Here is an 18761-nt window from a genome sequence, read left to right on the forward strand (position 1 = left end):
TATCAATGAAACTTAGCTCCAATTAGATGAGCAGGACTAGTAGCTTTTTGTCTCTGAACAGTTTTGGCATCTCACTTTATCCTTTGAAGTTCAGAATGATTGGCATCTATAGGAACTCAGAATTTAGATAGTGTTATTGATTCTCCTAGTTCAGTATGTTGATTCTTGAACACAGCTACTTTATGAGTCTTGGCCGTGGCCCTAAGCACTTTGTTTTCCAGTATTACCACCGGATACATAAATGCCACAGACACATAACTGGGTGAACCTTTTCAGATTGTGACTCAGCTTTGCTAGAGTCCCCAATTAGATGTGTCCAGGGTTCTTAAGCATACTCTTTTTGCCTTGAATCACGACTTTAACCGCTCAGTCTCAAGCTTTTCACTTGACACCTTCACGCCACAAGCACATGGTTAGGGACAGCTTGGTTTAGCCGCTTAGGCCAGGATTTTATTCCTTTGGGCCCTCCTATCCATTAATGCTCAAAGTCTTGGATCTTTTTTATTTTACCCTTGCCTTTTGGTTTAAAGGGTTACTGACTTTTTGCTCTTGCCTTTTAGTTTAAAGAGCTCTTGGCTTTTTCTGCTTGCTTTTTCTTTTTCTTTCTTTTTTTTTTTATTTTCGCCATTTTTTTCGCAAGCCTTGTTTTTCACTGCTTTTTCTTACTTCAAGAATCAATTTTATAATTTTTCAGATTATCAATAACATTTCTCCTTTTTCATCATTCTTTCAAGAGCCAACAATTTTAACATTCATAAACTTCACTATAAAAAATATGCAATGTTCAAGCATTCATTCAGAAAGCAGAAAGTATTGTCACCACATCAAAATAATTAAACTAATCTCAAGGATGAATTCAAAATTCATGTACTTCTTGTTCTTTTGTATTTAGAACAATTTTTTATTTAAGAAAGGTGATGGATTCATAGGACATTCATAGCTTTAAGGCATAGACATTAGACACTAATGATCATGTAATAAAGACACAAACATAAATAAACATAAAGCATAGAGAACAAAAATAGAAAAAAATAAATAGACAATGAGATTAAGGAACGGGTCCACCTTAGTGAGGGTGGCGTCTTCTTCCTCTTGAAGAACCAATGGTGCTCTTGAGCTCCTCTATGTCTCTTCCTTGCCTTTGTTGCTCCTCCCTCATAGCTCTTTGATCTTCTCTAATCTCATGGAGAATGATAGAGTGCTCTTGGTGCTCCACCCTTAGTTGTCCCATGTTGGAACTTAATTCTCCTAGGGAGGTGTTAATTTGCTCCCAATAGTTTTGTGGAGGAAAGTGCATCCCTTGAGGCATCTTAGGGATTTCATGATGAGGAATTTCCTCATGCTCTTGTTGAGGTCCATGAGTGGGCTCTCTTGTTTGCTCCATCCTCTTTTTAGTGATGGGCTTGTCCTCTTCAATGAGGATGTCTCCCTCTATGACAATCCCAACCGAATTGCAGAGGTGATAAATGAGGTGAGAAAAGGCTAACTTTGCCAAAGTGGAGGACTTGTCAGCCACCTTGTAGAGTTCTTGAGGTATAATCTCATGAACTTCCACTTCCTCCCCAATCATGATACTATGGATCATGATGGCCCGATCCACAGTTACTTCGGATCGGTTGCTAGTAGGAATGATAGAGCGTTGGATAAACTCCAATCATCCTCTAGCTACAGGCTTAAGGTCCGGTCTTCTCAATTGAACCGGTTTGCCTCTTGAGTCACTTTTTCATTGAGCTCCTTCCACACATATGTCCATGAGGACTTAGTGCAACCTTTGATCAAAGTTGACCCTTCTAGTGTAGGGGCATGCATTTTCTTGCATCATTGGCAAGTTGAACGCCAACCTTACATTTTTTGGACTGAAATCTAAGTATTTCCCCCAAACCATTGTAAGCTAATTCTTTGGATTCGGGTTCATACTTTAATCATGGTTCCTAGTGATCCATGCGTTTGCATAGAACTCTTGAACCATTAATATTTTGACTTGTTGAATAGGATTGGAGAGAACTTCCCATCCTCTTCTTCTAATCTCATGTCGGGTATTTGGATACTCACTCCTTTTGAGCATGAAAGGGACCTCAGGGATCACCTTCCTCTTGGCCACAAATTCATTGAAGTGGTCTTGATGGACCTTTGAGATGAATCTCTCCATCTCTCATGACTCGGAGGTGGAAGCTTTTGCCTTCCCTTTCCTCTTTCTAGAGGTTTCTCCGGCCTTAGGTGCCATAAATGGTTATGGAAAAATAAAAATCAATGCTTTTACCACATCAAACTTAAAGTTTTTGCTCGTCCTCGAGCAAAGAAGAAAGAATGAAGGAGAAGAAGAAGAAAATAGAGGAGATGGAGGGTGAGTTCGGCAAAGGGGGTATAAGGTGTTTGTGATGTGCCAAATTGAAAGAGTGATGAGGGGTATATATAGGAGTGGGGGGAGGCTTGGTTCGTGTATTTGGGGTTGAGTTTGGGAGGGAAAAAGAGTTTTGAATTTGAAGGTAGGTGGTATTTTGAGGAAAAGTGAATGAGGTGATTGGTGAAAGGTATTTGGACGAGGGTAAGATTTGATAGGTGAAGGGTATTTGGGGAAGAGTGTTATGGAAATGTGTGAAGAGGAGAAAATAAGAGGTGGGGTAGGTGGGGATCTTGTGGGGTCCACAGATCCTGAGGGGTCAAGGACTTTAACATCCCTGCTCTATTTAGGCGTGCAAGACGCCCTTAGAGTACAATTCTGGCGTTAAACGCAAGATTGCTGCTTGTTTCTGGCGTTGAACGCCATTTTTTCTCCCTTTCTTGGCGTTTAACGCCAACTTGGTGCCCTGTTCTGGCGTTAAACGCCAGTCTGGTGCCTATTTCTGGCGTTAAACGCCCAGAATGGTGCCAGACTGGGCGTTTAACGCCAATTCTGCTACTCTTACTGGTGTTTAAATACCAGTAAGCTCTTCCTCCAGGGTGAGCTATTTTTAATGTTGTTTTTATTCTATTTTTGATTTTTCAGTTGTTTTTGTGACTTCACATGATCATCAACCTAAAGAAAACATAAAATAACAATGGAAAATAAATAGATATAATTAAATAACATTAGGTTGCCTCCCAATAAGCGCTTTTTTAATGTCAATAGCTTGACAGTGAGCTCTCATGGAGCCTCACAGATAATCAGAGCAGGGTTGGGGCCTCTCAACACCAAACTTAGAGTTTGGTTGTGCCCTCTCAATACCAAACTTAGAGTTTGGTTGTGGCCTCCCAACACCAAACTTAAAGTTTGAATGTGGGGGTTTTGTTTGACTCTGTATTGAGAGAAGCTTTTCATGCTTTCTCTCCGTGGTAACAGAAGGAGAACCTTGAGTCTTGAATACAAGGTAGTCCTCATTCAACTTAAGGACCAACTCTCCTCTGTCAACATCAATCACAGCTTTTGCTGTGGCTAGGAAGGGTCTGCCAAGGATGATGGATTCATCCTCATCCTTCCCAGTGTCTAGGATTATGAAATCAGCAGGGGTGTAAAGACCTTCAACCTTCACTAGCACGTTCTCTACTATTCCATAAGCCTGTTTCATTGATTTGTCTGCCATCTCTAGTGAGATTCTTGCAGCTTGTACCTCAAAGATTCCTAGTTTCTCCATTACAGAGAGTGGCATGAGGTTTATCCCTGACCCCAGGTCACATAGAGCCTTTCCAAAGGTCATGGTGCCTATGGTACAACGTATGAAGAATTTTTCGGGATCTGGTTTCTTCTGAGGTAATGTCTGCCTCATTAATGCATTCAGCTCATTAGTGAACAGGGGGGGTTCATCCTCCAAGTCTCAGTACCAAAAAACTTAGCATTCAGCTTCATGATTGCTCCTAGATATTTAGCAACTTGCTCTTCAGTGATGTCTTCATCCTCTTCAGAGGAAGAATATTCATCAGAGCTCATGAATGGCAGAAGGAAGTTCAATGGAATCTCTATGGTCTCTGTATGAGCCTCAGATTCCTTTGGTTCCTCAAAGGGAAACACTTTTCTGTCCAAAGGACGTCCCATGAGGCTTTTCTCACTAGGAATCATGTCCTCCTCACTCTCTCCAGGTTCGGCCATGTTGGTCATGGTTATGGCCTTGCACTCTCTCTTGGGATTTTCTTCTGTATTGCTTGGGAGAGTACTGGGAGGAGTTTCAGTAATCTTCTTACTCAGCTGACCCACCTGTGTCTCCAAATTTCTAATGGAGGACCTTGTTTCATTCATGAAACTTAGTGTAGTCTTGGATAGATCAGAGACTATGGTTGCCAGGCCAGAATGGCTCTATTTAGAATTCTCTATCTATTGCTGAGAAGATGATGGAAAAGGCTTGCTATTGCTAAACCTATTTCTTCCACCATTATTATTGAAGCCTTGTTGAGGCTTCTGTTGGTCCTTCCATGAGAAATTTGGATGATTTCTCCATGAAGGATTATAGGTGTTTCCATAGGGTTCTCCCATGTAATTCACCTCTGCCATTGCAGGGTTCTCAGGATCATAAGCTTCTTCTTCAGAAGATGCTTCTTTAGTGCTGTTGGATGCAGCTTGCAATCCATTCAGACTCTAAGAAATCATATTGACTTGCTGAGTCAATATTTTGTTCTGAGCTAATATGGCATTCAGAGTATCAATTTTAAGAACTCTCTTCTTTTGAGGCGTCCCATTGTTCACAGGACTCCTCTCAGAGGTGTACATGAACTGGTTATTTGCAACCATTTCAATGAGTTCCTGAGCTTCTGCAGGGGTTTTTAGATGAAGAGATCCTCCTGCAGAATGGTCCAATGACATTTTTGACAACTCAGACAGACCATCATAGAATATACATATGATGCTCCATTCTGGAAGCATGTCAGTAGGACACCTTTTGATCAATTGCTTATATCTTTCCCAAGCTTCATAGAGGGACTCACCTTCCTTCTATCTGAAGGTTTGGATTTTGACTCTAAGCTTGCTCATCTTTTGAGGTGGAAAGAATTTGGCCAGGAAAGCACTGACCAGCTTTTCCCAATAGTTCAGACTTTCCTTAGGTTGTGAATCCAACCATGTTCTGGCTCTGTCTCTTACAGCAAAAGGGAAAAGCATAAGCCTATAGACCTCAGGATCAACTCCATTGGTCTTGACAGTGCCACAAATTTGCAAGAATTCAACTAAGAACTGATGAGGATCTTCCAATGGAAGTCCATGAAACTTGCAATTCTGTTGCATTAGAGAAACTAATTGAGGCTTAAGCTCAAAGTTGTTTGCTCCAATGGTAGGAATTGAGATACTTCTTCCATAGAAATTGGAAGTTGGTGTAGTTAAATCACCAAGCACCTTCCTTGCATTGTTGTTGTTGGGTTCGGCCATAGCTGTTTTCTCTGTTTCGAAAATTTCAGTTAGGTCCTCTTCAGAGTATTGTGCTTTAGCTTCTCTTAGTTTCCTCTTAAGAGTCCTTTCAGGTTCAGGATCAGCTTCAACAAGAATGCTTTTATCCTTGTTCCTGCTCATATGAAAGAGAAGAAAACAAAGAAAATATGAAATCCTCTATGTCACAGTGTAGAGATTCTTTTATGTGAGTAGAAGAAGAGAAGAATAGTAGAATGAGAAGAGAAAAATTCGAACACAGAGAAGAAGAGGGGGTTCGAATTATGAGTAGAAGAGAAGTGTTAGTAGATAAATAAATAAATAGAGAGATGAGAGGGAGGGTTTTCTAAAATAATTAAAAAGAGAAGGAAAATATTTTTGTTTTTATTTAAAATTAGAAGTTAGAATTCGAAATTTAAGAAGAGAAACAAAATAAAATTTGAAAACTAATTAAATTATTTAATTAAAAAGATTTTGAGAAAGTGGTTAGTGATTTTCGAAAATCAGAGAGAGAAAAGTAGTTAGATAGTTTTTCTTTTAAAAAGATAAGAATTTTTTAAAATCAAACAAAAAGTCAAGTAGTTAATTGAAAAAGATTTGAAAATCAATTTTGAAAAGATAAGAAGTTAGAAAAGATTTTGAAATTAATTTTTGAAAAAGATATGATTGAAATTTATTTTGAAAAAGATTTGAAAAAGAAATTTAAAAAGATTTTATTTTTGAAATTAAAGTTGATTACTTGACTAACAAGAAACAAAAAGATATGATTCTAAAATTAAAGATTGAACCTTTCTTAATAGGCAAGTAAAGATTTTGGAAAATATGAGATAAAAATAAGAAAAAGATTTTGAAAATCAATTTTTTAAAATTTCGAAAAAAATGAAAGAAAAATGAAAAAGATTTGATTTTTGAAAAGGTTTTGAAAAGATAGGATTTTTAAATTGAAAATTTGACTTGACTCATAAGAAACAACTAAGTTTTTAAAAATTTTTTACTAAGTCAACTCAAATATTCGAAATTTATGAGAAGAATAAGGGAAAGATATTTTTTTTTATTTTTGAATTTTCAATGAAGAAAGAGAAAAACAACAAAATGACTCAAAACATGAAAATTATGAATCAAAACAAGAAAAATATGCAAGAACACTTTGAATGTCAAGATGAACACCAAGAACACTTTGAATGTCAAGATGAACATCAAGAACATGTTTTCGAAAATTTTTAAGAAAAGAAACACATGCAAGACACCAAACTTAAAAATTTTCAATGTTCAGACATTAACAAATTGAAAATGCATATGAAAAAAAGAAAGGACACAAAACAAGAAAATGCAAACATCAAATAAGGAAAATCATCAAGAACAACTTGAAGATTATGAAGAACACATGCATGAGTTTTCAAAAATTTTAATGAAAATTAAAAATATGAAATTGACACCAAACTTAAAATTTGACACTCTACTCAAAGATGAAACACAATTTTTTGGTTTTTATGATTTAAAAAAAATTTGGATTTTTCGAAAATTATTTGGGAAAAGAAAACAAGGAATTCAAAATTCTTAATGAGAATTCTAGAAATCGTGCAATGTTAGTCTAAAACTCCGGTCCAGGAATTAGATATGGCTTACTAGCCATCCAAGCTTTCAGTGAAAGCTTCGGTCCAAAATACTAGACATGGCCAATGGCCAGCCAAGCTTTAGCAGATCATTACATTCAACAGAAAGATTGATAAAAATCAACAAGCTCTTCTGATGATAAGTTGAAACATCAGTCCAAAAGATTAGACATGGCTTCACAGCCAGCCAGACTTCAAAAGATCATCATAAAACTCTAGAATTCGTTCTTAAAAATTCTGAAGACATAGAATAATTTATTTATATTTTTTTTTGAAAATTTTTCGAAAATAAAAATAATAAAAACAAAAAGCTTAAAATTAAAATAAAATTACCTAATCTGAGCAATAAGATGCACCGTCAGCTGTCCAAACTCGAACAATCCCCGACAACGGCGCCAAAAACTTGGTACGCGAAATCGTGATTATTCATTCCCTGGCTATAGCGCCAAAAACTTGGTGTGGGAGAACGTGATCTCAAGACTTCTTCACAATTCCGTGTAACTGACCAGCAAGTGCACTGGGTCGTCCAAGTAATACCTTACGTGAATAAGGGTCGATCCCACGGAGATTGTCGGCTTGAAGCAAGCTATGGTCATCTTGTAAATCTCAGTCAGGCAGATTCAAATGGTTATGAGGTTTTGATAATTAAAATATAAATAAAATATAAAATAAGATAGAAATACTTATGTAATTTATTGGTGGGAATTTCAGATAAGCATCTGGAGATGCTTTGTTGCTTCTGAACTTCTGCTTTCCTACTGTCTTCATTCAACCATTCATACTCCTTTCCATGGCAAGCTGTATGTTGGGGGATCACCGTTGTCAATGGCTACCGTCCGTCCTCTCAGTGAAAATAGTCCAAATGCGTTGTCACCGCACGGCTAATCATCTGTCGGTTCTCACTCATGTTGGAATAGGATTTATTGATCTTTTTGTGTCTGTCACTATGCCCAACACTCACGAGTTTGAAGCTCGTCACAGTCATCCCATTCCAGATCCTACTCGGAATACCACAGACAAGGTTTAGACTTTCCAAATCTCAAGAATGCTGCCAATTGATTCTAGCTTATACCACGAAGACTCTGATCTCAAGGAATTGAAGGCTCTGTTGTTAGGAGAGACAATCAAACGCATGGACCAGGAATCCAAGAGATATGCATTCAAGCTTGTTTTCATGTAGAACGGAAGTGTTTGTCAGGCACGCGTTCATAAGTGAGAATGGTGATGAGTGTCACTTGATCATCACATTCATCATGTTTTTGTGTGCGAATGAATATCTTAGAATAAGAATAAGCTTGAGTTGAATAGAAAAACAATAGTACTTTGTATTAATTCATGAGGAACAGTAGAGCTCCACACCTTAATCTATGGGGTGTAGAAACTCCACCGTTGAAAATACATAAGTGATAATGGTGTTCATTGGCTTCGGCCCCAGAGGGGGAACCAGAATAACCAAGACGAAAATACAATAGTAAAAGGTCCTATTTATAATGAACTAGTAACCTAGGGTTTACAGAAATGAGTAAATGATGCAGAAATCCACTTCCGAGCTCACTTGGTGTGTGCTTGGGCTGAGCATTGAAGCTTTCACGTGTAGAGACTCTTCTTGGAGTTAAACGCCAGCTTTGGTACCAGTTTGGGCGTTTAACTCCAGCTTTTATGCCAGTTCTGGCGTTTAACGCCAGAATAGGGTAGAAAGTGGGCGTTCAAACACCAATTTGCATTATCAAAACTCGGGCAAAGTATGGACTATTATATATTTTTGGAAAGCCCAGGATGTCTACTTTCCAACGCAATTGAGAGCGTGCCAATTGGGTTTCTGTAGCTCCAGAAAATCTATTTCGAGTGCAGGGAGGTCAGAATCCAATAGCATCTACAGTCCTTTTTCAGCCTCTAAATCAGATTTTTGGTCAGGTCCCTCAATTTCAGCCAGAAAATACCTAAAATCACAGAAAAACACACAAACTCATAGTAAAGTCCAAAAATGTGAATTTTTCTTGAAAACTAATAAAAATATACTAGAAAGTAGCTAGATCCTACAAAAAACTACCTAAAAACAATGCCAAAAAGCGTATAAATTATCCGCTCATCAGGTCCCAAATTAGATGCATAAAGTCTTCAAGCAAGTTGAAGCAAGTGACACGGCCCCAAGAGTGTTGATTGTTGGAATGAATTCCAGGGTCCCAAACTTTGCTTTTACACCCGTCTTCTTGTTGATCATCACGATTCCATCCGGGTGGCACGCAATTTAAATTCTCACTGAGACATTCAAACAGCTTTCTAGACCCATTCAATTGAGAATTATACTAACCCTTATACTTCAATTTGGAGCATGCAACCATATTGAACCTTGCAGGGTAACTCTTACCACTAACCATCTCCCTCTTACTCTTAAAGCCATAAAGAGCTCTAAGCTGCCCATCCGTCTCAAGCAAAGCATATTCAAATGGGCTAATTAAGCTTAGAGATAAAAGATTTACCCACTTGAATGAAGGAATGGATGGTGATGGCTTTGGGGGAGAGGTCTCCAACAACTTTGGCAAGGTGATTTCCAACTCCATTCCCTTGAGCTCTTCCTTGACAACTTCCACCTCCTTGCAAGCTTCTTCAATATCAACCTCTTCCTCTTGGTAGCTTTCTTCCAATTCGATCTCTTCTTCATTGTTCACAAAGGGCATGGGAGGTTGTGCTTCTTCTTCTTTAATCTCCATGTCAAGTCCAATGAGAGAGGATTCAAATGTAGATAAGAATTCATCAATGATTGAATCCATCTCTTGATCATCCCCTTCAAAGTCTTCAACTATTATATGCCTTGGAGGTTGTACACCCTCCTCAACATCAAATTCAAACTCCTTAGAAGGTGCTCTATGACTGGGCTTTCCCATGGACGTTCCGTATCTCCTAAGTCTTCGACCACTTCTTCCTCTTCAATAATTCTGGCTTCCTCCACTTGTTCCAATACAAAGTCATGCTGCTTACTATCCACCGGAGTTTCTAGTGTCTCCTTCATGCTACGTTCTTCATTAGATTCTCCGCATGAAGCCATGGGGGTTCCTTGAGTGTCCAAATGCCTGGAAAGTAATTGATTTATCGCTTGCTCCAGTTGATGAAGGGTTGCATGAAATTGATCTACTGTTTCCTTGAGGCGAGCCTATGGTTCTTAGGTCGATGGGTATAGACATGGTGCATATGGAAGTGGTGATTCTTAGGGGTAATTGGATTGAGATTGGGGTGGATAAGGGTTAGGGTCATATGGAGGTGAATGGTTGTGGTTGGCTTGTGAGTATGGTGGTTCAAATCTATATTGAGGAGGTGGTTCATAGGCATATGATGGGGCTTGCTGGTAACTACAAGGGGGTCCACCATATCTATCATCTGGGCACGCACCAACTCTTACAGAAATATAAGGACCCATGAATGAAGGGATCATCAACTTTGAATTATGTGAGTCACATCACGTCTAATGTCATCATCTAGTTTAAGTCATTTCTAAAAGTATCACTTGTTTTTTGTTATTCGGAGGCATATATCCCCTTGAGGGAGCCAACAGGACACTGGTATCTGATGGTAATTGCATTCAGAGAGCACATTCTATACCATTTGGATGCTTTAATGACCAAAGAAGCGAGCATCAGAAGAAAAGCCGTCATTCGATTTGTGGTAATGACTCTTTCGATTAAATTAGTTGATACTACTTTAATTCGCACTTGTACTAAAGAATGCTTCTACTACAAACAGGGGAATGTGGTCTGTCGTATAATTGCGGCACCACACTTTCCACTTGAATTCTTGAAGACTGCTGGGGGAGTTATGTGCTTTAGGATATCAGACGCTAGCAGACTACCATCATTCCAAACTCGGTATCTTTTTAAACATTTCAGGTTTGTCAATTTATTTGTTGGAACGCTTTTTTTGAAACCTAGTTAAATATTTTGAGCTAAAATGTTGTTACCTTATTGGAATAAACAGTGCAACCTCTGGGATTTGGGTATTGAATTGGATGGCAATGGGAGGTGCTTTCTAGCACAATCTTCATCCCCAAGTATAAGACGTGACCTTTTGACAGAAACACCACACAAGTTGCTATTATGGTAAATTAATATATGTTCATGTTTATCTTTAGATAGATGACAGCATGATCAGAATGCATACTGCGCTAGGCCTCTTGATGTCTCCTTTTAATGAGAGTACGGAATGGATGAAGAAGAATGGATCAATAGTTTGAGTTTATGCAACTGGAAGGCTTAATGCTAGCATTATTGTATGTTAAGTAGTATCGTCGTTCTTTATTTGGCTTTGAAGACTATGTTTGTTGTCATTGTTTTGTTGAATTTGGAGGCTATGTTTATAGCTATTTGCAACCAGTATGAATCGTATGTTAAGTACTCTATAGTCATTTATCCCTATGAATTATGATGCATTAAGTCAATTATCAGCTACATAGGTTTAACTCATTTTTAATAATAATAATAATAATAATAATAATAATAATAATAATAATAATAATAATAATAATAATAATAATAATAATAATATAATAATAATATTTATTATTATTATTATTATTATTATTATTATTATTATTATTATTATTAAAAATGAAGATCCTTCACCATATAAGGAAAATTAAATAACCCTTGACACCACACTATACGCTAATTGTATCCATTAACATTAATAGGAGTAAGATACTAGTTTAGAATCAAATTAATCTATATGAGTTCAACATATACAATTTTATTCAGTATGATAGCAGCTCCTCTTTCATTCACATACTTCACAAGAATTCTACCTAGTAAATGGAAACAACCATAGAAGCCTAAGGAGTAAAGAATTCTAATTGTTGCCAATTTAGCTGCATCTAATTGAAGATTTTCCAGGCTTCTAAAATCTTTTGAAGTTTGGAAATCTCCATTTGTTTAGACTCTTCATTCGAAGCCTACATATGAGTGTAGAATAAAATTATGATAATTTGGATACATGAAACCTTGAATTCAAATAATAAAAAAAAAGATTACAAACCAGAGAAAAGGACGAAAAAAATGGGGATAACGCAATTTGGAATGTTGTCAACAGGTAGATATGCCACATAATTAAATGATAGGAGCTTAAGTACAAATTTTCACATAACAGAGTAATCATGCATGTAAACAAAGGGGGGTAGGTAACCGGAAATAGTGCACGAAATGACCTCTAGTCACAATTTCCAGGTAAAATTGTAGAACCCCCAAAAACCAAATATATCAGCCTTCTTAACTGCACTAATAAAGGAAATCACTTGGATACGTCTCTGAAGCTCTCCTTTAGCTTGTTTGCGCCGCCTAAGGCATTGTATTGCCACAATTGAAGCTTGACGTTGTCCGAAAGTTGAGCTAACCTTGGCCATCCTCCAATATGCCTGTGATATTGAAGTTAAATGTTCAATAAAATAATACGGCATATACCATCATGCTTGAGTAACAACTACACACATACGGATGTATTTCTGAATAGAGATAGCTGCAGCGATCTACCTCTTTGCAAAGTAAAGCTTTCATGCAATGAGATTAAAATGAGCATAAGTTCAAAATCAGTTAACTAACGCAAACCGTTTTCCATTCAGTCTCCACACTATCATATCAAAAGTTCAGAAATAGCAGGATACAGGCACACATAATCAGGGATATCAAAATGGTAGAAGGATGAAAACAAATACAGCAGATGTACATATGGTCACACCACAAACCATCAGGTGCAACCAACAAAAAAAAGGAAAAATAACACATAACAAGCACCATCTTCACAAATATGGATTCAGTTCGTAGGGATGAAGTCGGTTCCCAGCTCAGGTTCCTCGCTAGATTGGTCAGTGTAGTCTTCTTTGATAGCATGGTCAGCGCCATGAGGCCGTAAGTTGCATGATAGGCGATTATGGCCCACCTGTCGGCAAAGTCTACACCGTTTAAGGCCTCTTAGGGAGGAATGAATTAACGACCCCTTTCTATGGTGCCTAGTACGACAGACCATTTGTGGATCCCTCACACATCCTTCAAGAGTGGTGGACTCTACATTCTGCATTGTGGCCGGCTCAAGTGACTCTCCTAGCTACTTTAGATGAATGATTTCGTTCCTGATCTTGCCAGTGACATCTACAAATTGTTCAACTTTCTTACAAGCAAGCACACACATCTCTCTATATAGATTGTTCAACATCCAATTTCGACAAGTCACCATGGAATCCCAACAAAAGGGTCCCTTGTCCATGAATGCCCTCACTCTAGACCTAGCATTCTTTGACCACCTTGCCAAGAAGAGACTGTTTGGAATTTTGGTGAAGTCTAAATGTACAAGTACTGCAACGATATGATCACAAGGTATACCGAGAGATTCCATCCTCATGCAAGAGCACTTAAACATAGAAGAACTAGGGTAGTGAGATACCTGCCACTCCTTCCATGAATTGCCCGACCGTGAAAGGTGTAAATCTCACATGTTGGTGTGAGTGTGCATGATCGGACCTTCAAACTGCACGCCTTTGTCAACATCGGCCGGAATAGGAGGAATATTTCTCTTGTGAGTATATTTGCAACTGATCTCTCTAGTGCATGGAGTGGACTTTGTAGTACCAGATTGCCTACCACAAATTCCATGTCAGTTTGGCATTCCCTCGACCTCATTTGTGATATACAACGAAAAAATTGCTCAACGAAGTCTCTCAAAGTGTGCCACGAGTGAACAAATTTTCCAAGCATTGAATGCAGCCCCTCACATCTAGATGTCATCCTGAAACCCCCAAAAAAATGACCACGAATGTGTGCTGTAGCCCACATTTTCCTCCTAGCATAAAGGTCACACACCCATTGATTATCCTCGAGGCCAAGTTTTGAAACCATCTTCGAGGCCAAGTTTTGAAACCATCATCTCCCACCGGTCTTGAAACTCTGATATCTCATAATCGAAAAACATGCATCTTTTAAACTCCGACGTGAAGGTTGGGTTCCCAAGGTTGGCTGTTGCATTCCTAATTAAGTGCCATGCACAGAGCCATTGGTAGGCACCAGGAAACACTGATTTAATGGCCTTCTTCATGGCTTCGTGACCATCCGTGATAACACATTGAGGAGCTTTTCCATTCATACACTCCAAGAATTGTTGCAATAACTAGGTATAAGTATCCTCATTCTCATTTGAGATAAGAGCAGCGGCAAACACAATGGTTTGATTATGATAATTTACACCAGAAAACACAACTAGAGGACACATATACTTATTTTTCTGATATGTCGCATCAAACGCCAACACATCTCCAAAGATATGATAATCCAATTGACTACACTTGTCAGACCAAAAAAGATGCACCAAATGACCCTCTTTGTCAACCAAGTATTGAACAAACATTCCGGAATTGTCTTCAGCCGTTGATTGCAAGAACTTTAAGCAAGCCATGGCATCCCTGCCTAAGAGCCTTTGTTGCTTGTCTATTTGGTTATACATGTCTCTCTTTAAAAATGGAACATTATGGAAGCCCCCTACTGTGTTGACAAAGGATGCATAAATCTGAGGAGTCTTTATCCCGACTTTCAACATCATGTTCATTTGGTTGATTGCACCGGCATCCATCTTCCTGTGTCCCGGAAGCATGAAGGTCAATTCATCAGCAAGCATCTCGTGGTTATGAACTTCTTGGAAATATGTTACGATCCATCTCCCAATATCTATGTGGACATGAACATGCATCTCAGCCTAGCATCCACATCTAGTCTCCGGTTTTGGCTCACGTTTACGTTGACTGCTCTCGTCATAGGATTTCATCTCTCTAAATCCCTGTCTGAAGTAGACAAATGACTGTTGTGTGACATCACCGTTAACATTGCGCCTCAACTTGCTCCTCCTTGCAGAAATCCTGTTCATTTTGGCATAAAAATTGTAGAAAGAGAAGGCGACATTAAGATCTGGGAAATGTAGCAGCTTAATCTCATCCACCGTTAATGACTTCAAGTTAAGACTATCAAGGTCAGCAATACCATCAATTGACCTGCCATCCCAGTTCTCATAGAAGTTATCATCAAAGAAATCGTCAACTTCAAAATCCATGTCCATGCCTTCATCGCTTACAGGTTATTCAGCATCACAAAAGTAACTTCCATCATCATAAAACTCATTTCCATGGTCAGGTAAATAACTTGGCAAGGCTTCACCCTCAAGAGAGATGTCATTATGGTTAAAGTAGGCTTCCTCCCCTGCTTGGGCCTACAAAAAACAAATAAACAAACTAAATCTACATCAAATCTCCTAAATCTTTCCTGGACTTAAATGATTTACTGCATACAAATTTTTAATAAATTTACCCTTGTTTAATTTTATGCACATCAATTTTTTATTTCTCATGAAAAAACCATCACAGGAATGGAACCAAGCCCGTGTTGCTTTAAAAATCTATGAATTATGAATGATGATTTATGCATTCAATAAATAATGGTGTATTGCACTTCACCCCCCCCCCCACGCAATAGCAAACACAGACAGAACGGTATTGAAATTGAATATCATGTTATTTGCTTCACTTTATTACTAATTTTCGCTAAAATGTTATAATCTTACCATCACAACAATTAATGGAGCCTGCAGAGGGCAATCAATACTGGAGTACAACTTTTATCAAATTCGTAAGTTTCATTATCGTAGATCTACATTGGAAATAATCAAAATATTAGGTGTACAATTGTATGAATTAATAATAGGGGTGAGGGAAAATACAAGCAAGAAGAAGAAGTGGCCTCACGGTTCATGTCATTATTAATGTCGGCAAGGCACAAACAAAAATTCAAATTCACTCTTCTTCTTCTTCTTCTGTTGTAATAAGATCTGCCACAATCACAAAACCACAAGTGTCATAGTATAATAAATTAATAATCTTCCATGAGTTACAAAGAAAAGAAAAATAAGGAATTTTAAGACAAGATTAACAATCTTCCATTGGGTTTTAAAATATATTCTTAGTATCTAACAAAAGTTAGTTGCTCCAGCAGGATTGAAATACAACTCCAATTCTCCAAACGAATTATGTTCCAAACTCAATACTAAAAATTAAAATATGCACTTAACTGTTTATTAATTTCACATTTCAAGATATGTCCCTATAAAATGGACTATTTTTTTGAAGTCAAAATCTTATAAGAGAGATACTTATCTTTTAGTACTAGTTTTTTTCACATGCATGCTATAATGATATAGTCACCAACCATGTAATTTTATCTTGCATCTTTGAAATTCTACCTCAGTTGATAAGACAAGCCATGTGAATTTTTTAGCCCTACAACTTCGATCCTCTATCTTTTTTCAGTACATTTATAATGCAATGCATTTCGATTCTAAGTTAATAGCTAACACACTACAAAGTCAAACAACCCTGTTCTAAGAAAAACATATATATTCATACTACTTTGTAATACATTGTTAAATAAATATTTATTATGATATAAATGAAAAATTTTTATCAAAATAATCTAATAATCTTACCATCACAACAATTAATGGAGCCTGCGGAGGGCAATCAATACTGGAATACAATTTTTATCAAATTTGTAAGCTTCATTGTGGGTAGATCTACATTGGAAATAATCGAAATATTAGGTGTACCATTGTATAAATTAACAATAGGGGTGAGGGAAAATACAAGCAAGAAGAAGAAGTGGCCTCACGGTTCATGTAATTATCAATGTCGGCAAGGCACAAACAAAATTTCAAATTCACCATTGTTCTTCTTCTTCTGTTGTAATAAGATCTGTCACAATCACAAAGCCACAGGTGTCATAGCATAGTAAATTAATAATCTTCCATGAGCTACAAAGAAAAGAAAAATAAGGAATTTTAAGACATACGTGGATCCAAAATGAACTTGGGTCTGCTGAGAAATTCCCTTGCATTGAAGATCATCGACTCTCTCTTCATCGCCGTCACATTCTTCTACTTGTGAATGCACTGGTCCGATAGCTACCTACAACTCATCTCCTTTTCAGATCCTAACCCCAACCACCTTGGTTCCACATCCCCCAATTTCGACAAACATTTCAAGAAGTCGGCTATAGTTTTTAATGTACCTTTGAATGTATTTTGCTACCAGTTTCCACTTAGCACTTCTTCAAAACTTCCGAACATGAAGCTAAGGTTATGGTTGCAACAATGGCTTCCGGGTATCACTTTCAATTTGTTGAAATTTTAATATTTTTTGAAAATGGGAATTTTTTTTGGACTGATATTTTCATTTACTCAAACAATAAATTTACTATGACTATATTATTAGGTATCCAGTAAAAACATATTGGGCTAGTTTTTATGAGGTCCATTTGGTCCACCTATGTTTGTAGAACAAAAAAGGGATACTTTATATAAAAAGAAATTGCTTAGGGTCTCTGTATAAATATTATTTTTAATGCAAAAAATAAAACAAAAACCAAAACAACTTAGAAACTGTGTCAGTGGAAGCATATTGAGGTGGAACATGATCTGGAAACACGTGATCCTCTAATTTTTTACCTCTAATAGCTGCTAATGCCTGTTGTTCCCAAGTCTTGTGATTCTTTTCTCCAAGCTTGTCACTAATGCGGTTGAAAGGTCTTGAATTTAGTAGATGTGATGGGAAAGAAAATTTTTTTGCAAGAACATTGTTGTTAGGGTTTGAATTTACAGAATTGGAGGAATTTGAATTCCCAAGATTAGAGTTAACAGATGCATCTGTCACGATTGAAAAATTCAGAAGCTCTTGATACCATATAGAAACTCAAATGAAATTGTTTGAGAGAAGAAGAAAGAAGAATAGAGAACAAAGAACCAAAAGTTGAAACGAGTACAGAGAGGAATAACTCTTCTTCACCAGAGAAAACTAATCAACTATTATTTTTGAGTGCACTCAATACTTTGAGAAAGTCAATTACAAATCTCAACTAACCCACCAAGATAGGAGGTAAGGCTACTATTTATACTAAATAGGCTCAATAGAATTTTAACAAGAATTTGTTATTCTCAACAGTAGACCCTAACTCTCTTTATATTGCAGACTCTGTTTTTTTTTACTGCTTAGAAAGACTGATCTTCAATACCCCCCCCCCCCCGCGCCCTCAAGCTCAAGGTGTGCTTTGGCACAACTTTGAGCTTGTTCTTGAGCCGTTTGAAACTAGCAGCAGGTAATGGCTTTGTCAAAATTTTAGAGACTTGTTCTACTCCTAGTATGTGAACCACTTGGAGAGCCTTATTATTCACCTTCTCTCTAACAACTTGAATGTCAAGTTGAAAGTGCTTAGTCTTGTTATGTAGTACAGGATTTGCTGTGAGCATAACGGTGCTCGTGCTGTCACAAAAAATCATTGGAATAGTTGCCAAAGGAATCTTCAACTCATCAAGTAATTTCTAACACAATTCACTTCTGCTTCACACGATGCTAGGCTTTGAAATTCTGCCTCAGTAGATGACCTGCTTATAGTTGGTTACTTCCTACAAGACCAATTAACCAGATTAGTTCCCAAGTAAATGCAATAACCTGAAATAGACCTCCTGTCTTCTAAATATGCTGTCCAATCTGAATCAGAAAAACCATACAACCTGTAATCCCTGCACTTATATAGAAGTAAACCATGGTCTTTTGTCCCTTGTAGGTACCTGAGTATCCTCTTCACAGCCTTCCAGTGAGCCAAAAGAGGACTGTGCATAAACTGAAAGACCTTTTGAACAGCAAAGCTTAGGTCTGGTCGGGTTATATTAACATATTGTAGAGTTCCTACAATTGACATGAAGAGTTTGGGATCCTCAAAGCGTTCTAATCCAGTAGACAATAATTGTAAAGATGA

At 37.5% G+C, this 18761-nt stretch overlaps 1 protein-coding gene, 1 non-coding gene and 1 pseudogene across 2 annotated transcripts; 1 reads left to right on the plus strand and 2 right to left on the minus strand.

Moving 5' to 3' along the window:
• Positions 1-4825: 4825 nt before the first annotated feature.
• Positions 4826-4933, plus strand: LOC148579270 (small nucleolar RNA R71). Its single transcript, XR_015899240.1, has one exon. It is a non-coding gene; the product is annotated as a small nucleolar RNA R71 (small nucleolar RNA).
• Positions 4934-12213: 7280 nt separating this feature from the next.
• Positions 12214-14991, minus strand: LOC107623759 (protein FAR1-RELATED SEQUENCE 9-like). Its single transcript, XM_088506999.1, has 2 exons — positions 13360-14991; positions 12214-12337 (listed from the first exon to the last, which is right to left on the minus strand). Exons 1-2 carry the CDS (start codon positions 13809-13811, stop codon positions 12214-12216), a joined length of 576 nt encoding a protein of 191 aa, XP_088363125.1. The 5' UTR covers positions 13812-14991.
• Positions 14080-15018, minus strand: LOC148579271 (protein FAR1-RELATED SEQUENCE 5-like; annotated as a pseudogene).
• Positions 15019-18761: the final 3743 nt, after the last annotated feature.

The sequence above is a fragment of the Arachis ipaensis genome, chromosome B10 (genome assembly GCF_059453495.1).
Source record: "Arachis ipaensis isolate K30076 ecotype BB chromosome B10, ASM5945349v1, whole genome shotgun sequence".
In the NCBI taxonomy this organism is placed as follows: Eukaryota; Viridiplantae; Streptophyta; class Magnoliopsida; order Fabales; family Fabaceae; genus Arachis; species Arachis ipaensis.

Bases quoted from the DNA above. Each gene is read 5' to 3' on its own strand.
- LOC107623759 (XM_088506999.1), bottom strand. From the start codon at position 13,811: ATGGTTTCAAAACTTGGCCTCGAGGATAATCAATGGGTGTGTGACCTT. The intron at 12,338-13,359 runs GTATCTCACTAC...TCAATATCACAG, and splicing joins ATTCATGGAAGGAGTGGCAG to GCATATTGGAGGATGGCCAA.